The 23158-nt window shown below is 56.1% G+C and overlaps 2 protein-coding genes across 4 annotated transcripts in view; both read left to right on the top strand.

Annotated features, from left to right (window-relative positions):
* Positions 1-9459, top strand: part of LRRC8A (leucine rich repeat containing 8 VRAC subunit A) — a 28083-nt gene extending 18624 nt beyond the window's left edge. For all 3 annotated transcript variants that reach the window (XM_044264727.1, XM_044264728.1, XM_044264729.1), the window contains 2 exons: positions 82-2246; positions 7568-9459. In XM_044264727.1, the coding sequence (XP_044120662.1) occupies positions 90-2246; positions 7568-7843 (2433 nt within the window). In that variant the 5' untranslated portion in view covers positions 82-89 and the 3' untranslated portion in view covers positions 7844-9459. The remainder of the gene's footprint in view (positions 1-81; positions 2247-7567) is intronic.
* A 2843-nt stretch (positions 9460-12302) lies between these two features.
* PHYHD1 (phytanoyl-CoA dioxygenase domain containing 1) lies at positions 12303-23158 on the top strand. The gene is made up of 11 exons (XM_044264726.1): positions 12303-12394; positions 14624-14782; positions 17140-17221; positions 17364-17411; positions 18860-18915; positions 19000-19062; positions 19894-19915; positions 21350-21478; positions 21577-21693; positions 22498-22624; positions 22714-23158. The coding sequence occupies exons 1-11, from the start codon at positions 12362-12364 to the stop codon at positions 22757-22759; spliced, it is 882 nt and encodes a 293-aa protein (XP_044120661.1). The 5' UTR covers positions 12303-12361; the 3' UTR covers positions 22760-23158.

Genomic DNA, 23158 nt, shown 5'->3' with positions numbered 1-23158 from the left:
TTTGGCCAGTGGGTGCGTCGACTCCAGGGTCCCGGACGGCCGGGCCACCCTGGTTAACCCCCTCCTGTGGGTCCTTTTCAGATTGAACCATGATTCCAGTGACAGAGCTCCGCTATTTTGCGGACACGCAGCCAGCATACCGGATCCTGAAGCCGTGGTGGGACGTGTTCACCGACTACATCTCCATCGTCATGCTGATGATTGCGGTCTTCGGGGGCACGCTCCAGGTCACCCAGGACAAGATGATCTGCCTGCCTTGTAAGTGGGTCACCAAGGACTCCTGCAATGACTCATTCCGGGGCTGGGCAGCCCCGGGCCCGGAGCCCAGCTACCCCAACGCCACCGTGCTGCCGACCCCCGGCACGGGCCCCACGGGCATCAGGTACGACCTGGACCGGCACCAGTACAACTACGTGGACGCCGTCTGCTACGAGAACCGCCTGCACTGGTTCGCCAAGTACTTCCCCTACCTGGTGCTTCTGCACACGCTCATCTTCCTGGCCTGCAGCAACTTCTGGTTCAAGTTCCCGCGCACCAGCTCGAAGCTGGAGCACTTCGTGTCCATCCTGCTCAAGTGCTTCGACTCGCCCTGGACCACGCGGGCCCTGTCCGAGACGGTGGTGGAAGAGAGCGACCCGAAGCCCGCCTTCAGCAAGATGAACGGCTCCATGGACAAGAAGTCGTCGACGGTCAGCGAGGACGTGGAGGCCACCGTGCCCATGCTGCAGCGGACCAAGTCCCGGATCGAGCAGGGCATCGTGGACCGCTCGGAGACGGGCGTGCTGGACAAGAAGGAGGGGGAGCAGGCCAAGGCACTCTTCGAGAAGGTGAAGAAGTTCCGTACCCACGTGGAGGAGGGGGACATCGTGTACCGCCTGTACATGCGGCAGACCATCATCAAGGTGATCAAGTTCGTCCTCATCATCTGCTACACCGTCTACTACGTGCACAACATCAAGTTCGACGTGGACTGCACCGTGGACCTCGAGAGCCTGACGGGCTACCGCACCTACCGCTGCGCCCACCCCCTGGCCACGCTCTTCAAGATCCTGGCGTCCTTCTACATCAGCCTGGTCATCTTCTACGGCCTCGTCTGCATGTACACGCTCGGGTGGATGCTGCGGCGCTCCCTCAAGAAGTACTCGTTCGAGTCCATCCGCGAGGAGAGCAGCTACAGCGACATCCCTGACGTCAAGAACGACTTCGCCTTCATGCTGCACCTCATCGATCAGTACGACCCGCTCTACTCGAAGCGCTTCGCCGTCTTCCTGTCGGAGGTGAGCGAGAACAAGCTGCGCCAGCTGAACCTCAACAACGAGTGGACTCTGGAGAAGCTGCGCCAGCGGCTCACCAAGAACGCGCAGGACAAGCTGGAGCTGCACCTGTTCATGCTCAGCGGCATCCCCGACACCGTGTTCGACCTGGTGGAGCTGGAGGTGCTGAAGCTGGAGCTGATCCCGGACGTGACCATCCCGCCCAGCATCGCGCAGCTCACGGGGCTCCAGGAGCTCTGGCTGTACCACACGGCGGCCAAGATCGAGGCGCCCGCCCTGGCCTTCCTGCGCGAGAACCTGCGGGCCCTGCACATCAAGTTCACGGACATCAAGGAGATCCCGCTGTGGATCTACAGCCTGAAGACCCTGGAGGAGCTGCACCTGACGGGCAACCTCAGCGCCGAGAACAACCGCTACATCGTCATCGATGGGCTGCGCGAGCTCAAGCGCCTGAAGGTGCTGCGGCTCAAGAGCAACCTGAGCAAACTGCCGCAGGTGGTCACCGACGTGGGCGCGCACCTGCAGAAGCTGTCCGTCAGCAACGAGGGCACCAAGCTCATCGTGCTCAACAGCCTCAAGAAGATGGTCAACCTGACCGAGCTCGAGCTGATCCGCTGCGACCTGGAGCGGATCCCGCACTCCATCTTCAGCCTCCACAACCTGCAGGAGATCGACCTCAAGGACAACAACCTCAAGACCATCGAGGAGATCATCAGCTTCCAGCACCTGCACCGCCTCACCTGCCTTAAGCTCTGGTACAACCACATCGCCTACATCCCCATCCAGATCGGCAACCTCACCAACCTCGAGCGCCTCTACCTGAACCGCAACAAGATCGAGAAGATCCCCACCCAGCTCTTCTACTGCCGCAAGCTGCGCTACCTGGACCTCAGCCACAACAACCTGACCTTCCTCCCCGCCGACATCGGCCTCCTGCAGAACCTCCAGAACCTGGCCGTCACGGCCAACCGGGTGAGTGCGGGCGCACCGGCTGCAGCGGCCCGGGCTGGTGGGGGCGTGTGGTGGGGAGGGGTTTGCTCCCGAAGCTGGGCATCTCCTGGTGGTCGGGATGGTCAGATGCTCCTAGCTGGGGGAGGTCCTCACCTGTGGTTCCCAGAACCACGCGGAGGGGCTGGTTGACAGATTCCAGGGCCATCCCCTACTCCTCCCCTGGATCTCCTGACTCGGGATCACTGGGCTGCCAGGGGGTTGTCTCTGCTACAGGATGTTGCAGAATCCTTTTGCCAGGAGGGATGGTGGTCTGTCCCCGCCGAGGTGACCTGGGGCCGATTTCTCGTAGGCAGGGATCTGCAGGGACAAGAGGTCCAAGGGTTGGGTTGTGGGAGGTGAGGCTTAGCCTGGAGCCTGTTCTAGACCGCATCGGGAGCTGAGGGGCCGACCTGGGCCCGTGGGGCACAGGAACCGTGGGTGCCTGGTGCTCACTGAGGCCGAGCCGGGTGGTCTCTGCCGCTCTCGCCACCCCCCCACCGACACACCCTTCTCCCTCTGCTTGTCACCACCCGCCTTTCTGGAGAGGAAATTGTGCAAACCATTTCAGGCCAGCCGTATGGGAGGCCACGCCCTGGAGACGCCCAGGAAACCGTGTGTACCAGCCCCTTGCCTGGCCAGGGAAGCCCCCACACCCACGGGCCCCTTCTCAGAGGCAGGCGGGTGGGGTTGAGGGCTGGGTGCTCCTGTGGCTTTGTGGTCTGGCCCCTGTGGGGCTAATAAAGCCGCAGCCATGGAAGGATCACCCCCTGCCCACCCGTCCTGGGGATCTGTGTGAAGAGTGACCTGTTCCCGTTTTCTGCTTTCGGGGTGGGGACATGGTGAGGCAAGCGGTGGTGGGATTCCAGAGCCCGGGGTGGGGACTGTGGAGACCAGGTTCCAATACCACCTCTGCGCCTCCTTCCCTCGCAGCCAGGGGCACCGGGCAGCCCACGCTGTGGCACCGTGCTCTGGGCAGCACCTCTCTCCAGCAGCCTCAAGCGTAGGGGCAGGTGGGACCTGAAATCCCCTCCCCACCCCCGCCCCAGGAAAGGACGTACTTCCTCCAGTGTCACTCAGATTGGAGGGTCTGGGCCTCCCTCCCCTCTTCCCTAAGCCTCCCTTACTGCTAACTACCCTGACTTTTCCATGTATCCGAGAAAGAGTCACAAACTCTCTCTTCCTCCCCCAGATTCTGACTTAGTGAGTGTCCAAGGACCGAGGTCAGATCCCAGATTCCTTCACGTGGGAGCATCTGCCCCCAGGGCCTGGGACAGGCTGTGAATCAGAAAAATTGGACTCCTGGAGGGAAGCCACATGTGGGGAGCACCAGACAGATCCCAGCCCCTTCTTTAAGGGCTTCCCAGAGCATAGTGTGGGGGCCAGATTGCCCCTGGAGTTCGGCCCGACTAAGGCACCTCAGGACCCTCTGTAACCTGCCTTCTATGTCCTGCAGTGGCCTGTGTGGCCCCCCCGGGGCTTGCTGGGCCGCTCTTCCAGGTGGAGGACCCATCAGGCATCCAGCCTGGCTTGCAGTTCCGTCCCCTACCCCTGGCTCCTCACCCCTAGCAGGACCTTGAGGTCACATCAGGCCTTTCAGGTGAGGTCACCCCTCAGGAAAGGAGCTGGAGACAGGCACACTGTCCCGAGGAAGGAGACCCCCTGCTCACTGCTTAATCACATCCTGTCCCCGCCCCAGGAATGCCAGAGGCCTTAGTAGGGGAAAAGTTCACTTGGGCTGGTGCTTGTCAGGCCCATTCTTTTATTTTATTTATTTATTTTTTTAAAAGATTTTATTTATTTATTTATTTGTCAGAGACAGAGGGAGAGAGAGCGAGCGAGCACAGGCAGACAGAGAGGCAGGCAGAGGCAGAGGCAGAAGCAGGCTCCCTGCCGAGCAAGGAGCCCGATGTGGGACTCGATCCCAGGACGCCAGGATCATGACCTGAGCCGAAGGCAGCCGCTCAACCAACTGAGCCACCCAGGCGTCCCAGGCCCATTCTTTTAAATTGGAGCCCCTCTCCTCCTCCCTTGTGGGCTACCTGGGGCTGCAGGTAGACCAGGAGGGGAGGCAGGACCCAGCTCGGGCCCTCAGCTGCTCTTTCCCCAGGTTTAAACTCACATGAATAGGCGTGAAAGATGCTCGTGGTCTTCAGATTCATTTATTCATTCTTTCATTGATTTGGCAGATGTTTTTCGAGCATTCGTAGGGTAGAGGAAGGTGACCCAGGGACAAATAAAGCCCCCGGCTGCCCATCTGGAGGCTCCTGGTCAAACACAGGGGTGGTGTCAGCCCAGATTTAGGGCAGGCAGATGTCCTGGAGGAAGGGACATCTCCCATGGCCCCGAGGACAAGGGGAAGTTAGCCAGATGAAGGGGAAAGGGAGAGTCTAGGAGGTCCTGACAGTGCGGGGCAGGGGCGGGGGGGGCGGGGATCGGTGAGCTAGCAGCCCCTGGAATTTGGATTTCCCCTGAGGTCAGGGCCGGAAGGAGTCCTGTTCTGCCCTCTTGTTCCATGCGATCTTTGTTGCCCTCGTCTGGTGACGTGGATCTTGGCTCTTTCATTCCGTGCCTGACACAGAGCAAATGTTCACCAAATTCTCCAAGTAGGTGAAGAAACGAGCTGACTGATAATTGGGAGAGATTGTTCTTGCTGCGGCGTGAGGCGTTGGGTTTGAGGGGCGCGAGGGAGAAGTCAAGAGCTGGCAGAGAACCCTGGTGGCACCATTGGTGGGCAGGGTGGGGGGTGAGGCCTTGACTCACAGAGGCTGCCCTGGGTAGAGAGACTTTGGTGGGAGAATCCGCAGGATAGGGCTGGATTGGACGGGGGAGACGGGGAGAGGTCTGAGGGATTAGGGGTTTCTCACTTGGCTGCTGGGAAGATGGGTCGTTGAAACAGGATGCAGGAGGGGTCACTGGTTTTCCGAGAGGAGAGTGTGTGTCCCATGTTGGGTGTCTGGGGCCCCTGGGACATCCAAGGGACCATGTTGGGGCAGCCTGCAGCTCAGGGACTTCTGTCTGTCCCTGCCGGGGCTCCTGGAGGAAGAGGTGTCCTTGTCGAGATCACTGCGGGGAGAGGATGGCGGGAGAGAGGAGTCTGGCTCAAGCGTGTGGGCTTCCAGCACGTGGGACGGTCGGCTGAAGGAACGGATTCAGGTCCAGTGGATTAGGAGGGACTGTTGGTGACTCTGGCCATGTGGTTTCAGGGGTGGACAGGGGCAGAAGCTGGATCACAGCTGAAGAGAGACAGCGTTTTCTTCCACATGGTTTGTCAGGGTGGGGGAGGGCGATGGAACAGCCCCAGAGGCTTCTGGGAATATTGTCTCTTTTTTCAAAGACTAGGGGAATCTGGGGCTACTTCAGTGCTGAGGGGGGAGCCATCGAGGTCCCTGGGAGGGAGGAGAGGACAGGACCCCCCAAGCCTTCCGCAGCCGAGTGACACCTTTGGGAAAGGACAGGTCCAAAGGACGGGGTGACTATGGTGAGGCACTGAGCCACTGGGGCACCTTCTCTTTTCTCTGGGGGACCTGGAGGCAGCTCACTGGCTGGGGCAGGGGTGCTGGGGAAGGGGCGTTTTAGGGAGGGAGCTCTGCACGTGAGCCCCAGCTGTGGCACTCAATGGGCCAGGCCTTTCATGCTGCCCTGACCCCTGCCTGAGCCACCAGACAGGGGTCAGGGGTCCCTGTATGTGTGTGGGGGGGGAGTGGACTCTCTGGGAGGCTCAGGCCCCTCTGCCCTTCGAGAGCCCACTTCCTGTCACGTCCTCTCACGTTCGTGTCCCTGACCTTTAGCCCTGCTCACCTGGAGGTCACCTTGGCTCCATCCTTGACCACTGGGCACGACGATGGCTGTTTTTGGAGGCCCAGGTCGGGGTCTCTTTTCAGACAACAAGTCACCCAAGATCCAAGTCTGCCCAAAGGCCCTCAGCCACAGAACACTGAAGGCGAGAGGCATTGCCCGTCCTACCTCTTGTTCTACAGGGGCGAAACCAAGGTCCGGAGAGGGAAAGGGCCTTGCCAACGAGGGCCATATTTGGAAGAATGGGAGCATGGCGCGGGCTCTGAATCAGAGGAAGCAAGGCTTGCTTACACCCTCTCCTGACCTTTGTGGCCGTGCATTCTTGGACACTCCGCCTCTGCAGGCCTCAGCGGGACAATGGGGACCGTGACAGGGCTTATTAAACAGTCTCTCCGTCATCCTCACGTGGGATCGAGTGGGGTCCCTTCTGCCCAACCCTTCTGAAGGAGACTGTTCTGGCAGATAGGTTCAGTGAGAACCCGGGTTTATAGCCGACTCCTCACAGAGGGCAGGGGAGAAGGCAGCATTTATGGACCTTTTCCTGTGTGCCAGAGACTCAGCAGGGGCCCACTTGGGCCCCACTGTTTGCTCCTTGCTCCGCCGGCGGTGTGGACGGATAGCCGAGCCCAAGCTGTTGAACCTGGTTCCGGCTTGGTTCCCCCTGTTCCAGCTGTGAACCTCTGGGCAGGTTAGCTTCTTTAGGGCCTCCTTGGTGAAATGGTACCCGACCTGGAAAGCAGAGGAAGTGTTGATGTGGTATTTAGCGGGGGTTCTGACGGGCAGATGAGGTAGTAGTATCAGTGCTCAGGGCGAGCCCGCTGGGGAGGAAGCTGCGTGGGGCGTAATGATCCATACTGGACCCCCTGCTCTCATGATCAGGGTGTGACTTGACACATGAGGGGACTGAGGCCCAGGACAGGGAGGTGTGACAAGGCTGGGGTCCCCACCCCTATCAGAGTGCTCCCCGCACTTCTCAGCACCTGGGGTGTGTGATTTTTTTCAGCATGCCGCTCTCTTTCATAAATCGTTCTTAAACCAAGCAGGCCCCACAGCCTGGCTCCTGAGGAGGCCTGGGCAGTGCAGGAGGGGGCGGGATTGACAGTAGCTGGCCAGCGTGACCTGCTTCTTAGGGTGCCAAGCGCTGGGAGACAGCAGGGAACTAGGGAGCCCCAGCCCTGCCCTCTCAGAGCCTGGCCGGGAGTGACAGGGGATTAAGCAGCTTTGCTGCAGAGGGATCGGTGACACTGGGGGCCATGAGTGCCCTAAGTGACCCAGGAGGTCAGGGAAGGCTTCCCGGAGGAAGTGAGCGCAAGAGCTAAGACTTCCGACCCAGGTGGAGGTCAGGCGGGCTTTAGGCCAGATGGTGCTGCGGCCGGGGGCCCATGGAGCTGAAATGGGTTTCAGAGGAGCAGCTGGTGCCTGGGGTGAGGGGCTGGGGGGACGCCCCAGCCAGGGCCCCAGGTCTGAGCTGCGCCCCTCACTTTGGCTCTCTGCTTCCGCCCTTGCAGATCGAGGCGCTGCCCCCAGAACTCTTCCAGTGCCGGAAGCTGAGGGCCCTGCACCTGGGCAACAATGTGCTGCAGTCGCTGCCCTCGCGGGTGGGCGAGCTGACCAACCTGACCCAGATCGAGCTGCGGGGCAACCGGCTCGAGTGCCTGCCCGTGGAGCTGGGCGAGTGCCCGCTGCTCAAGCGCAGCGGCCTGGTGGTGGAGGAGGACCTGTTCAACACGCTGCCCCCCGAGGTGAAGGAGCGGCTCTGGAGGGCGGACAAGGAGCAGGCCTGAGCGCTGGCACACGGCTGAGCACCAGCTCGCCGCGGAGTCCTCGGGGGCCCCAGGACCCAGGGACGACCAGCCGGGCCTCAGTCAGGGCCGGAGCCTGGGGCTGGACGTCGGCCGGGCTGCGGCCACGGGACCGGGACCGCACCTGAGGGGCTGGCCCCTTCCCTCCTTCTGAGACTCACATCCCCCAGGGCAGGCGCCTGTCGGGGAGATCAGAGACCTATGTCTTGGACAATCAGGGCGGCCCCCCTGGAGGCTGCCTCTGCGGGAGGCGGATCCCCGGGGCTGTCCACTTAGCTCTGGTATTTATTTTTCTGCACTTCCCCTCCCCTCCCTCCGGATAACTTCTACATTCCCGACAAAGTTCAGCTCCGATTGGGAGTATGTAAGGAAGGGTGGGCAGTTTCCCTTTTCCTGTTTTGGTGATGCCACCGGTAGGACCTCCCAGACTTGAGCAGAGGGGTCCAGGGAGAACCAGCCGCGACAGTCACCCCAGCGGTGCTGGGCTGGGCTCTGGCGGTGTGGCCCAGGGGACAGCAGGCCACCAGGTGGAAAGGCCAGACCTGGGGCTTGTCTCATCAATTTTAGATTTTTTTTTTTTAAGTAAAAAGAAAAAAAAAAAGAACTTTTTTTTTAAAGCTTTGAAAATTGATGGTTTGGGTATTAAAAAGAAAAAAAAAAACTAAAAAAAAAACAAAACTGAAAAAAAAACCGGTGAAGGCCAGTGAGTTGGGGTCTCAGGGCAGGACGTCAGCGTCTCTTGAGCAGAGCAGCAAGACACTGAACTGTTTCCCCCCCGCCCCCCCCACCCTTTCGGGGGCCTGCAGGCTGCAGGATGTGTTCGAGTCTGGTGTGACCTTGGTCCAGGAGTTCTGTTTGTTCCTCTCCTCTCCTAGGGCGGGGATTTTGTTTTGTTTTGTTTTGTTTTCGGTGTCTTGTTTTCTTTTTCCTCCATGTGTCTTGGCAGGCACTCATGTCTGTGGCTGTTGGCCAAAGGGAATGTTCTGGAGCTGCCAAGAAAGGAGGAGACTCGGGTCGACTAATCCCCAGATGAACGGTGCTCCATGCTCCCTGTCCGCCCCCCGTCAGTGTTAAGAAGCTGCCCGGCCCGGACTCTGCTTCCCACCTGCTGTGTCAGGAGTTTGCCCAGTGCCATCCGTAGCCTCAGCTGCCAACGTCAGCCCGTCACCTCCTGGTCCTTCAGAAGAGACCCTGGGAGGCGGGGTTGTTGGGGGCAGGCGGGGTAGGTCACTGCTGGGAGGGGCAGGCTCCCCGGGTTTGGGTTCCGGTTTCCGTCCCAGGTGCCAGGCATACACACGCAGCCCTCTCGGGCCTGGTGGCAAGAAGCCTCCTCACTTTAGATAAGCCACGGGGGTCCCTGCATTAGAAGGGTGCCCCGCCTTAGATCAATCACTTGGACACTAAGGCACGTTTTAGCGTCTCTTGTCTTCATGATTATGTCCCTTTGTCTGTCCATTTGTGTTTCTGTGTCATGTCAGCGGATGTAATCCTCAGAAATAATGCACACTAGCCTTTGACGACCATGAAGCAATCCGTTACGTGAGGGTCTGAACTTGTAGACTCCGTTCAAATATCAAATAAATCTATAACAGAAAGTAGCCTTTGGAGGTCTCCGTGTCATGGGGGGGACCCTTCCCTCAGCTCTTTGGGTCCCACTGGACTCTGAGGACTAGTTTGTTGAGTGGCTGCCGCCGGGCACCTAGAAGCAGGTGCCCCTCTCCCTGTCCCTTGGAGGCCGCTACTGGGTGTGGGCTGGACAGAGCCTGATACAGGTCAGGTGTGGCCTGGGCCTGGGGTCTTGCCTCCAGTCTGGTCACCTGGAGTTTGGGCCTTCATGAGCTTTGATGGGTGGGGAGGCCGCGGAGGGGAGGGGGACACTGGGATGGGAGCCAGTAGTCTCCATTCTTGTCCCTGCTCTGTTACTCCCTGCATGAAGTTGGGGCAACCCCTTCCCTCCCACAGCCTCCAGAACCCCATCTGTGCAATGGGCATTTCCACTCTGTGCTCTCACAGGTCCCTTGTAATTCCCAACAGCCATTCCCCCGGGTTCCGCAGAGGTGGGCCCGCCGAGAGTCACTGTGGGAGAGCCAGCTCCTGGCCCCTATGGGAGCCTGCTGAATGTGCTGGGGTCAAGGACAGAGGCTCAGGGAGATGGGTGGAGCTGCCTTCAAATCATAGCTCTGCCACAGTTGCCTTGTTTGTAACATCAGGCTAGTATATGCAACCTTGCAGGACTGTTCTGAAGCTTACCGGATGATGACTTGGTAGTGGGGCCAGCTTTCAGTGCCCAGTAACTGGTATCTTCCACCTGGACCAGTGAGGTTTGCGGTGGGCTGACCTGGGGACCCAGGGGCAGGGGGCTTTTGGCGAAGAAGAAAGACCAATCCCCTCTGAGACCCTCCTGTCCGGTCTGGTACCCCCTTACTGACTCCCACTCCCCCACCCAGTCTTGGGGCCACCCAGCACCACCAGGAGCAGTCGTGTTGGACCTGGAGCTGGTTAGCTCTTGGAACAAACAAACAAACAAACAAAGAAACAAACAAAACAATGCAAACCCACCTCCCAAAGCCTGACGGGGATGAATGAGCAAATCGTGGAGGCCCAGCCCCTCCGACTCCCGTCCGAGCCCCTCTGTGGGCTGTCCCCTCCAAACTTCAATAGTATAGTCATTCCACAGATGACAACAGCAGTTTGGACAATGGGGAAGCTCAAAAATAAGAAATACCCTCATATTTCGCCCAGAACAGTACCCCCCAGCTAACTTCTGGTGAACAGCTAGCTGATGGGCACTTTCAGTGAGTCCCAGGCCCTGTGCCGAATCTCTTTATCGGCAGGTAAGTATTCCTCTTCCTCCTTACGAGAGGTTATCCCCAAACTACAGGTGGGGAAAACAAGGCCCAGGTCTGGATTCAAACCCAGTCTGCCTCATGAAGCCTCCACTACAAGCCGTCGGTGGGGACTCCCAGGGGAGCTGCTGGCCCACGGGATGGGGACCCTCGCTGTGCCCCTGACACATGGCGGGGGTCCCTGTAGTGGACAGCTGCGTCAGATGAGGCCAGGACAGCTGGGAATGGGCCTTGCCTCAAGTGAGCTGAGTCTCATAGAAGACAAACTATGCCTGCCCTCCTCACCCAGCCGGATTCTTCAGAACCTCTTCTCCATTCTCAGGAACCTGGCCACCCCTCTCCCTAGCCTTTGGGAATTGGGACCGAGCAGTCACTCCCAGTGCGGTGGCCCAGAAAACATGACTTGACTTGGGGCCAAGGCTCCTGAAGGCTGAGCTCATGTCCCCACACTCACTCCCAAGACATTCTGTCCCTTTGCCATTCAGAAAAATGTCATTTCGGGGAAGGCCAATGGCCAGTTTTTAGGAGCTACAGCCAGAATGGCCCTGCTGGGCAGGCCATGGTGGCTGTAGTCCTGGCTGGTGGATTTGAGACACCCAGCGTCTTGGGCTGGGGAACAGGAACCATGGTTTTCCCCTCATTCTGGAGACCCAGGTTCTCAGTTGTATCCCCTTCCTCTTTCTTCCTTTCTTTGTTTTTGTTTTTGTTTAGGTTTATTTACCTAAGTAATCTCTGCACCCTTTATGGGGACTGAACTCAGGGCCCACAGGCAAGAGTCACATGATTTTCCAACTGAGCCAACTAGGTGCCCCCAGCCCCTTCCCAACTCTAAGATTTCCCTTTATCTGCTGTCTTCCTCTGAGCTGTAAGCTGACCCTTCCACCTTTCCCTAATCCTCCCAAGACAGACAGAGTTTCCGGGGATCAGAGCTGGGAGGGGCCCAGACAATTCTCTGAGGACCTTTTCCACCTCTGGAACGCAAAGCCACTTGCCCCAGTCCGACCAGTCTGATGTGCAAGCCCCCCCAGGCCCACCCTGTGTCCCCCCCACCCCACATTGATGCTGGCGGCCTGGGGATTTTCTAATCCACACATGAAGTCCAGAGAGAGGCTGACATTTCTGCTTGCTTCAGCAGTACATATGCTAAGAAAAAGACAGGGGCTGACACTTATCAGAGGTCACAGTGAGTCATGGTGCCTAGGATCAGGGATCCTTCGGCCTCCCCAGCTTCTTTGCGCTGACACCCCTCGAATACAATTTCTAGGCACCTGGTAAACGGCCAAAAGGGGGCAGTTTCTGCAAAGCAACTGGGAGGGAGCCATTAAAAACCACGAAGGAGATTGGAAAGGGTTAATCCTAGATTAACTAGGGGGATGGACCCAGGGTATTGGGCTGGGGCAGAGGCAAGGGCCCCATCCAGGTACAGAAGTGACTTGGGGTGGGGGGACAGTTCAGGCTGGGGTGTGTGCTTGGGGGAAGGGTTGGGGGCTGGGATTGGGCTTCCTCTGGGTGGGAAAGGGTTAAGTCCTCCTCCGTCTCCCAGGCTCCAGCACTTTGCACCCGTCACCCCTATTAGGCACTTCCAAACTGCTTAATTTGTACTTTCTCCTCTCGGGCCTCCGGCAACAGCAGCGGCACCCAGAGCCTCATCCTCATGTCCTGCCTGAGCCCTTCGCAGCTCCAGAAGGTAGGGCCATGTGGGGTAGGGGTCCGAGAGGGTCAGGTAAGAGTTGGGGGTCTCTCCGACTTCTAGTAGACCCTGGGAACTCAACCCCACCCTCTGCCATTTTTTCAGAAGATGAAACAAACCCAGAGTAGCCAGTGTCCAACCACCGAGTGACGGAAACCATAATAAAGAGTAAAGATCAGGGGCATCTGGGTGGCTCAGCCTTTGGCTCCGCTCATGATCTCCGTGTCCTGGAATCCAGCCCTGCCTCAGGCTCTCTGCTCAGCGGGGAGTCTGCTTCTCCGTCTGGTTCCCCGCCCTGCTCTTGATCTGGCACACTGGCGCAACTCTCTCTCTCTCAAATACATAAATAAAATCTTTAAAAAAAAAAAAAAAAAGAGTAAAGATCAGGCAGCCTAGGAGTGGCTCCTGATTGCGAGGAGAGAAGAAGGAGGAAGGCAGGCGAAGCTGGGGGGGGGAGGGGCAGGGCCCGGGGGGCGGGGTCAAGAGGAGGCGGAACGCCCCGCCCCGCCCTGAGCCCTTGGAGGGCCGCAAAGTCCCACCTGCGGTCAAACACGAAAAGCTAATGCTTGGGAATTAGAGTGACGCAGACTTAAAAAACGTGTCCCTCGTTTATTCCTGACGACAAGAGGAAAATGCTGAAAAATACAGAAAGTCTCAAAGAAGAAAATGAAAAACCACCCATAATTTCCTACCCCAAGACTTAGTATTTTGGTAGACATCTTTTTAAAAAATTATTAACCTTTTTTTAAAGTTAACATATAATGTATTATTTGTTTCAGGGGACTGAACAACTTTAAAACTTTGAAAGTTTCAGGGTACAGGTCTGTGATTCATCAGTCTTACACAATTCACAGCACTCCCCATAGCATATACCCTCCCCAATCTCCATAACCCAGCCACCCCATCCCTACCACTTCCCTTGCCTCCAGCAACCCCCAGTTTGTTTCCTGGGATTAAGAGTCTCTTATGGTTGTCTCCCCTCTGGTTTCATTTTCCCCTCCACTCCCCTATGATCTTCTGTCTTGTTTCTCAAATCCCTCATATCAGTGAAATTATATTATAATTGCCTTTCTCTGATTGACTTATTTTGCTTAGCATAATACCCTCTAGTTCCACCCACACTGTTGCAAAGGGCAAGATTTCATTTTTGATGGCTGCATAGTATTCCTGTGTGTGTGTGTGTGTGTGTGTGTGTGTGTGTGTGTGTGTGTGTGTATACACCACATCTTCTTTATCCATTCATCTGTTGAAGGACTTCTGGGCTCTTTCCATAGTTTGGGTATTGTGGACATTGCTGCTATAAACATTCGGGTGCATGTGCCCCTTTGGATCCCTACATTTGGATCTTTGGGGTAACTACCCAGTAGTGCGATTGACAGCCCTAGAAACTTTAAAAGTCGATCATAATAGCTACTTCTTATGAGAGCTTGCCCACCTTTTTAAAATTTTATTTTATGTTTTTTCTTTTTTTTTAAAAAATATCTTATTTATTTATTTGACAGGCAGAGATCACAAGTAGGCAGAGAGGCAGGCAGAGAGAGAGGAGGAAGCAGGCTCTCTGCCGAGCAGAGAGCCTGATGTGGGGCTCAATCCCAGGACCCTGGGATCATGACCTGAGCCGAAGGCAGAAGACTTATCCCACTGAGCCACCCAGGCGCCCTGCTGGTCCCTTTTAAATGTCACCTTCTCAGAGCTGCTCCCCTGACACTCCGCTGTCTCCCTCCTGAGCAGAGGGCCTGATGCGGGGCTCAATCTCAGGACCCTGAGATTATGACCCAAGCCAAAGGCAGAGGCTTAACCCCCTGAGCCACCCAGGCACCCTTTGTTTGATGTCAGCCTCCGTTGCTAGACTGTAAGCTCCAGGACGCCAGGCTTCCTCATTACTGTAGCTCTAGCTCCTAAAATTGTGCTGGTACACAGTAGATGCTCAATAAATTTTAGCTGACTCAATGAATAAGGTTGTATTCCCATGTGCCCCAAAGCCCACTGGAGGGGAAGGATGGGGACACTTCCCCTTCCTCCTTCCTTCGTTCAAGCAACTACTATTGGTTGCTCCCCACTGGGTCCCAGACGCTGTGCCTCGGGTAGGGGTGTGTTGTGGGGGGAGACCCAGCAATGAACAGGACACTTGGTCCTCCGGCACACTTGGGTTTCAGGAAGGGGTCAGGTCAGTCCTCACAGAGAGCATTGGAGAGAGGGAAGCCTGAGTTTTCTCCTCACCTTCAGTTTCAGGAGGATGGATTCCTGGTGCTGGAAGGATTTTTCTCTGCCGATGAATGTGCCGTCATGCAACAGAGGATTGGCAAGCTAGTGGCTGACATGGATGTCCCTGTCCACTGCCGCATAGAATTTTCTACCCGGGAAGAGGGGCAGCTGAGAACCAAAGTAAGTGTCTGCGGCAGGTAAGAATGGGATCTGGTCTTTGAAGGGGAGGGGAGGGGGCTCAGGCCCCAGGCAGAGAAGCAGCCTGGGACGGAGGCCCCCAAAGCCCATGGGCTCATTCTGATAAGAGATGGAGCCCTGAGCCCTCTCTGTGCCCGGCTCAGTGCCTTGTCTGCGTATTTCCTCGCTCCTCACTGTGGATGTCTAAGGTCGGTAGTATTACCCCTGTTTGATAGCTGGGGCAGATGAGGCCTGGCTCACTGGCCCCACACCGCGTGGTTAGTAAATTGATAGAATGAGGATTTGAACCCCGATCGTCTGTTCGCTGCTCTGCGGAACTTCCTCAGCGGTTCTCCTGCTACAAGGGCCTCTTCTGTGGCCAGCAGCCCGGAATGCGCCGAGTGACTCTGATGACCACCACCGCCCCTCCCTCAGCCTTACCCCTCAGGGAGGCTAGAAACCCAGCTTCTCCACCCCCACCCCTCGTGACTTAATATAGTTTGAGAAGGGTAAGTTGAGACTCGGGGGTTCTCCCACACAGTTCACTTAACCCTTCAGGAGCCTGTCTGTGGGGGCGCCCGGGTGGCTCAGGTCATGATCCCAGGGTTCTAGGATCGAGCCCCGCATCGGGCTCCCTGCTCAGCAGGGGGCCTGCTTCCTCCCTCTCATTCTCTCAATAAATACAATCATAAAAATAAAGAAAAGAAAAGAAAAAAGGATCCTGTTTGTGGTGTGGCCCCGGAGCCAAAACTGTGGTCCTAGCTGCGCAACACGGCTCCTTCACGCTGAGGAGCTCCTGCCATCTGGTGGGCATAAAGGGAATTACAATGGCCTGAAGACTGGGAACCCAAAGAGCGTGACTGGGGGGCACTGTTCAGCAGGACTAAGGGTTACAGAGTAATTTCCTCCAAATAGTGGGTTTCATCTGGCCTCACCCCCGCATTCTAGGTGGGGACAGCAGAAATGGGGGTCCAGTGCCTAGAGACAGGTCACTCAAGGCCCCATGGAGTGAGGGTGCCAATCTTGTGCCCTCCTAGCTACCGGAGACCAGTGAAGGGTTGGGGGGAGGGTGGGAGAATAAAATGTATGTATCTTGGTTTATAATGCTTGCAAAGAGCTCAGCACAGTGCCGTACTCAGTAAACCCTCAATATTCACCACTGATATTAAGACTTAGAAATGGGGGGGGGTGCTGCTTGACTCAGTTGTGGAGCGTCTGCTTTTGGCTCAGGTCCTGGTCCTGAGGTCCTAGGATCAAGGCTGGCATTGGGCTCCCTAATTGGCAGGAAGCCTGCTTCTCCCTCTCCCACTCCCCCTGCTTGTGTTCCCCTCTCTCGCTGTGTCTTTATCATATAAATAAAATCTAAAAAAAAAAAAAATGGCTTTGAAATAGGCATTAGGAGGAAAAAGATCAGGGGTGTCTGGGTGGCTCAGCCAGTTAAACATCTGACCTCAGCTCAGATCCTGATCTTAAGATCCTGACTTCAGGGTCCTGGATCGAGCCTTGTGTCAGGCTCCCTGCTTGTCCTACTGTTCACCCCCCACCCATGGGCATGTGTACACACTCACCCTCTTTCAAATAAATGACAAAATTTTGAAAGATTTTATTTATTTATTTGACAGAGAGAGACACAGCGATGAATAATAGTTAATATTCATCATTTAGCCGGGCGCTGGCTGATTGTTTTCTGTTTCGCTACAGCAGTAGCAGTAACGATGATGATAAAACTAGATATTCATGTAGCATTCACCACGTTCCAAGGACTGTACTAGCACTTCATGTACACTAATTCATAATCGCTGCAACACCCGACAGGATACCTTTAGTCACATCTATACTTTACGAGGAAACTAAGCCCAGAGAGGTTCAGCAAGTGGGGTTGTGGTCACACAGCAACTCCTTGGCAGGGTTGGGATTTGAACCCAAGTATTCTAGCTCCACGGTCTGTGCTCTCAACTACCATAAGATTCAGCCTCTGCCCGAAGCCTCCATCAGTCCTGACGAGGTCAGTTCAATGATTATTTCCCTTTACAGATGAGGAAACAGGCGTGGAGTGATAACAGGTGGCCCAAGGCTACCTGGGAACTGTGCCTGTTGGACTACTGTGCCGAGACTCAGAATCACACTGTATTGAGCATAAGAATCATGTGACTTATTAAGTGGTTTCCAGGAAATTTTATGCTGGGGCTTCCTAGTATGCTTCCAGGCACTGGGGGTTCCTGTTCACTGTGTCTCAGTAGATGAGTTTGAGAACTTACTTCTGGGGGGTTGGGAAGCATGAGGATCCTCTTGCCTCTTGGCCAGCCCCAGCTCTGACCCTGTGATGCTCTCTCAGTCCCTCTGATATCCCCTCTCCCCAGGGCCAGGGTGACAAAGACTATTTCTTGAGCAGTGGTGACAAGATTCGATACTTCTTTGAGAAAGACGTTTTCGACGAGAAAGGTTCGGAGCTGGGGCCCCTGGGGTGTGGGAAGGGCTAGACTGGGGTATCTCCCCCCAGGGCTGAGGGCTCCCCGCCGAGGCCAGTTGCCCAGGGGAAGGTGGACTCCAGCTCTTTTGTCTTTACCTGTTCCTTGTGCTACAGGAAATTTCCTGGTCCCTCCGGAGAAATCCATCAATAAAATTGGCCACGGTAAGCAGGTGCCTGGGGGAAAGAAAACAGAGAGGCTGAGGCCCGAAGAGGCCTGGGGCCTAACCCAAGGCCCACTGTAAGTTAGTGGCCCAGCAAATGGCACTTCTGGCTTCAGCTCCCACTTTGGGCCCTGCTGCTCTGGCCTTATGATGCTAACCCTAGATGCTACCAACATAGCCCTGGGGAGAGGAGCCAGCTGAGTCCCTGTGCAGATGATCCAAACCTCAGGCCTGGCGCGCTCCTGGCCCTTACTGCTTTCTGGAGCCTCTTTCAGAATTACCTAACATGTTGGCATGGTCCCTATTCTGAGACCCCAGATGAAGCTAGGATGTCTTCTTTTTTTTTTTTTGTTCCCCCAGGATCATATATTATAATTTATTTTGCAGACCGCTTATTTTTTTTTAAAGATTTTATTTATTTATTTAGAGAGAGAAAGAGAGAGTGTGTGAGAAGGGGGAGGGGGAGAGGGAGAGAGAGAATCTCAAGCAGACTTCCCATTGAACGTGAAGGGCATCATGGCGGTGGGGGGGGCAGAGTGGGAGACCTTGATCCCAGGACCCTGAGATCACGACCTGAGTCAAAATCAAGAGTCAGACTCCATCGACTGAGCCACCCAGGCGCCCCGACTCGTTTTTAAACTTGAAGTTACATCATGCTAGTAGAAAGAATTTTTGTAAAAAATTCTTTGTTAAATCTTTATGAAAAGAATTGTGGTAAAATATATATAATATAAAATTTGCCATCCTAACCATTTTGAAGTATAAATTCAGTGGCAATAAGTATATCCAACCATCATTTCTAAAGTTTTATTTATTTATTTTATTATTTTAAAAAAATATTTTATTTTATTTATTTGACAGAGAGAGACACCACGAGAGAGGGAACACAAGCAGGGGGAGTGGGAGAGGGAGAAGCAGGCTCCCTGTTCAGCAGGGAGCCCAAGGCAGGGCTCCATCCCAGGACTCTGGGATCGTGATCCGAGCCGGAGGCAGATGTATAACCGATTGAGCTCCCCAGGTCCCCCCTATCCCTTGCTTTTTGTAACAACAACAATAATTAAGAGACGACCAGAACAGGCATGTGTTAGGCCTTCGAGTCTTGGGGTAGCCTGAGAGGCAGGACTGGCTCTGGTTCTGCGGTACAGAGGAGTAACTGAGGCTCATAGGAGATGAATGGTCACTTGAAGCATCACAGAGTAAGTGGCAGGACCGAGACCGCTACCAAGTTACAGATCCCTTTGAATCGGGTCTGGATTGAGGTTTCCAGATGGCTGCAAGGCTGAGAATCAGGCTGGGGCCCCGTCTCTCCGTTATGAGCCAGCAGAAAGCTCAATGAGTACAAACAGGTGAGAAGCCATAGCAAGGCCCATGTCTGGGTGCTCAGGGCCAGGCTCAGGGGGACGCATGAGGGCAGAGGGGCTGGCCCGTCAGCCTGCCTCTGTCCTGCAGCTCTGCATGCCTATGACCCTGTCTTCAGGAGTGTCACACACTCCCCCAAGGTGCAGGTGAGTGAGGGTGTGGGCAAGGGTGGGGGGTGGCCCAGGTGTGAGTGTGGGCAGGCTGGAAGTCTGACCTCTGTCCCCCTCCAGGCCTTGGCCAAAAGTCTGGGCTTCCAGATGCCCGTGGTCGTGCAGAGCATGTACATCTTCAAGGTGAGCTCCCTGTTGTCCCCAGGCCTCAGTTTATCCTCTGTAATATGGGCAGAGTACTCATACTAAGCCCCTCCTTACCATGGGCCAAAAGCTGCCTCCCTGAGGAATTCCTAAGTTGCAAGGAGAACATGGGAAATCTGCCTCCTCGGGGTAAGGTGCCTTGCACTTAGTAGGTGCTCAGTTAAAATTTGGTGGCAGGAAGGAGGGGGCCCCCCAGGACTCTCCCCCGCCTTTTTTTTTTTTAGATTTTATGTATTTATTTGACAGAGACAGAGGGAGAACAAGCAGGAGGATTGGCAGGCTGAGGGAGAGGGAGAAGCAGACTCCCTGTTGAGCAGGGAACCCAATGCGGGACTCAATCCTAGGACCCTGGGATCATGACCTGAGCTGAAGGCAGACACTTAACCGACTGAGCCACCCAGGCATTCCTCCCTTCTCCCTTCTTTTGCTATCGAAATGCTCTGCTCCCAGCTTCAAGGCCTAGCTCACTGCCACCTACTCTAAGCAGACTTCCAGTTTTGCCTTGGGAAGAAAGGGACCCATCTCTGATCCTGGGGCTGAGTGGCTTAACCTCAAGCCTGGGCCCCGGCCTCTCTTGCCACCCCTCACTTCTGCCTTTGCTCTCAGGAGGCGTGCATGTGTTCGGACTCGGAGCACCCTGTGGGCAGGGTGCTTTTTCTCTCTGCCGCCCTCCTGGGCCTGGCACACGGTGGGACTCCATAGCTGGGTGATAGCGTGGAATCCTTAGAGGCAAACGCATCCAGGACTTAGAGTGGTCCCTGCTCCAACCCACTTTCCTCTGGCCTCACCGGTCCTTCTTCTTTCTTGCAGCAACCTCACTTTGGTGGCGAAGGTGAGCTGAGAACAGGCCATGGGGTCCAGCAAGGGTCACGGTGGGACATCTGGGGCATCAGGGGTTGTCAGGTCTCTGCAGGGAGGGATGGCACTTGCTGAGATGTCCATGGGCAAGAGGGCCAGGAAGGAGAAGCTACCTTTTGTTCCTTTTTGGAATTGTCTATTGGGAGGGTGTTCTGGAGTCCTTGGCACAGTGGTTCTCGAACCTGGCAGCAAGTCCTAGCTGGTTAAAATAGATTCTGGGGCCCCAGTCCCTGAGCTCTTGAGTCAGTAGGGTTGCAAGAACCTGTAAACATGTATTTTTCTTTTTTAAAGATTTATTTATTTGAGAGGGAGAGGAAAAAAAACACACATGAGTGGAAGGATGAACAAAGGGAGAGAGAGAGAGAGAGAAGCAGAGAAACAGATTCCTGCTGATTGTGGAGGGACTTAGGGCCGGATCTCCGGCCCCCAAGATCATGAGCTGAAATTAAGAGTCAAATGCCCAACTGACTGAGCTACCCAGGTGCCCCACGAACCTGTATTTTTAACAAGTTCCCTGGAGGACTGATTTAACAGAGAAATTGCTGCTGTAATTTCAAACCCCCTGGATGCACAGATAACTTTTATAGCCCCCATCGCGGGTGATTATCTACTTCTGCTTAAATACCTCCCATGACACAGGGCTCCTCCCCTCACAGCAGCCCTTTCCTTCGTTGCATGAGCCCAAGTTGGCCTCCTTGGGACTGCCCACTTCTTCCTACCGTTCAGCCCAAGGACAGTCTCCCGAAGGGATGAGCAGCCCCTCCCTGAGTTCAGCAACCCCACCTCCTTTGGTCTTCCTCCACATGCTGCGGAGTGCCCACTGTTAGGACACCTTCCTCTGGACACTGTCTGGATCGTCCAAGTCAAGTTTGGGGCTTGGAAAACACACAGTTCCCTGGGAAGGAGGGAAAGGAGACGAGCATCATGGTCTGCAGTCCTTTGTTCAGTGGTCTTCCGTCCCTGCTGGGCCCCAGCATCACGGGGTTGATGTGGACGGGGGCTGGCGCACACCCCGGTCTCCTCTCGTACTGCCCAGTCTTACGCCTCCCGGTGGACCCTCTGGTGGCCGGAGGTGCTTGTTCTGGTTCAGGCGGTGCCTTTAGTCGCCTGGCTGGAATCAAACCGCAGCAGCCACATTGTAGTGATTACAGTGTTGGGCCCGGTCCTGAACACTTTTCACATACTGTGTTGTGGGGGCCTCCGGCCACCCTAGGAGGTAGGTTACTGCCGAGGCCACTTCACCGTTTAGGAAATGGAAGTTTTGAGAGGTTACATCTCGTGCCCCGAGTCTCCAGGCCGGGAAGCGGGGGGTTTCCTACTGACCCAGGAAGGCTCTGAGAGCACCAGGGAGTGGGGAACAAGGCCAAGGTGAGGTGGGCCAAGTTCCTCATGGCCAGTCCTGTTGCAGTCGACCCTCACCAGGACTCCACCTTCCTGCACACGGAGCCGCTGGGCCGGCTGCTGGGCCTGTGGATAGCGCTGGAGAATGCCACTCTGGAGAACGGCTGCCTCTGGTTCATCCCAGGCTCCCATACCGGTAAGGACACCTGTCTCGCCCTGCCCACTTGTGTCCCACCCTCCCTGGCAGAGAGACCCGGGTAAAAGAGAGGCTAAAGTCTCCACCTTGGCCTGCAGGTGGGGTGTCAAGAAGGCTGGTACGGACCAGTGATGGCTCAAAGCCTGACGTCACCTTCCTTGGGTCAGAGCCTGTCCGGGATGCCAGCCTCTTTGTGCCCACCCCAGCGCGGAGAGGTAGGTGGGATGCAGAGGGCAGGGAGGCGGGCCCCAAGGCTGTGCCTGTGGGTCTCTGCTTGCTCTGAACGCCCAGCTCCCCGGAGGGCCGTGAAGTCACAGAATGGGAGGTGGGGCTGGATGGGCTCTGGGAAGGCTGAAGGCCGCGCCATTACCTGGAAGGCCTCCTGGATCAGGCTAGAATCCAGACTCTGCTGTCTCTTCCGTCGAATGCCTGAAACTTTCTGAGCCTCAGTCTTCCCGAATGTAAAGCGGGGAAGTCAGTGAGATAGACGATGTACAGAAGATGGGGCACAACGCAGATGATGAACCAATGCTGGCCGTTCCTTTTAGAACAGGGTAACCCGATGTCCAGTTGGCCTTTTTTTTTTTTTTTAAAGATTTTATTTATTTTTGAGAGAGAGCGAGACAGAGGGAGAAGCAACTCCTGGCTGAGCAGAGAGCCCAATGTGCGAAGCCCCAGGACCCTGGGATCATGACTCGAGCCAAAGGCAGATGCTTAACCACGGAGCCGCCCAATCGCCCTCCGGCCCAGCTTTTGATAGCGAGGTCCCAGCTGCCAGGCACAGTATAGACACTTGGGCCTGGTTCCACAAACACCGCAGAAGGGGAATGCCCTTGCCAAGGCTTGCCAAGGGCACAGGTCACAGCAGAAGGGACTTGGTCCCAGGCGGACCTCCGGCCAGCAGCACAGCCTCTGACCCTGGGGCAGGCCCCTGAGCTCTCCAGGATGGGAATGGGAGGGAGGAGGGTCCTTTGTCCCTCCCTGCCAAGTGTTCTCCTGACCTGCTGCATTCCTGCCAGGGGACCTCATCCTAATTCACGGGGAAGTGGTACACAAGAGTGAGAAGAACCTCTCCGACCGCTCACGCCACGCCTATACTTTCCATTTCATGGAGAGCTTGGGCACTGTCTGGAGCCCGGAGAACTGGTAGGTGGCAGAGGGTGTGTGCGCGTGCCCTGGACAGGTTCCTGAAGAGGTCCTGGAGGCGGGGAGCAAGGTCATCTCTCTCTCCGCAGGCTCCAGCCCTCAGCTGAGCTGCCCTTTCCCCCACTGTACACCTGAGCGCCCTCTCCAGGCTGGGCCTGGCCCCTCAAGGGGAAGCTGTGGGCCCCACGTACCAGTGCCTCGCCGGCTGCCCAGCTGCCAAGGGGAAGTCGAATCTGTCCCCCTGCGCTTTCTTCCTGCCAGGGTCTGTGCCCCTCAGCCCTGCAGACAGAAGGGCGGGAGGTAGCCAGCGGGGCAGCAGGAGCCCCCGGTAGGACGGTAGGACGGTTGGCTTTCGGGAAACCTCCCTCTCTCTGCTTCTCTCCTGCTCCACCCCAGCCTCCCCCAGGGGAGGCAGCCTTTCACCATGAAAGCATTCTGGCCACTTCTCTGCTAGCTTCCCACTGTTCTCTCCTCTCAGATGCAATTCACATTAATATGGTACAAGACATACAATAAAACCAACTTCTGGATGCA

This window comes from Neovison vison, chromosome 9 (genome assembly GCF_020171115.1).
Source record: "Neovison vison isolate M4711 chromosome 9, ASM_NN_V1, whole genome shotgun sequence".
In the NCBI taxonomy this organism is placed as follows: Eukaryota; Metazoa; Chordata; class Mammalia; order Carnivora; family Mustelidae; genus Neogale; species Neogale vison.
The sequence above is the reverse complement of the archived record's forward strand: the minus strand, read 5'-3'. Positions and strand labels throughout refer to the sequence as shown.

Bases quoted from the DNA above. Each gene is read 5' to 3' on its own strand.
- PHYHD1 (XM_044264726.1), top strand. From the start codon at position 12,362: ATGTCCTGCCTGAGCCCTTCGCAGCTCCAGAAG. The intron at 19,063-19,893 runs GTGAGCTCCCTG...TCTTTCTTGCAG, and splicing joins AGAGCATGTACATCTTCAAG to CAACCTCACTTTGGTGGCGA. The intron at 21,694-22,497 runs GTAGGTGGGATG...CATTCCTGCCAG, and splicing joins GCCCACCCCAGCGCGGAGAG to GGGACCTCATCCTAATTCAC.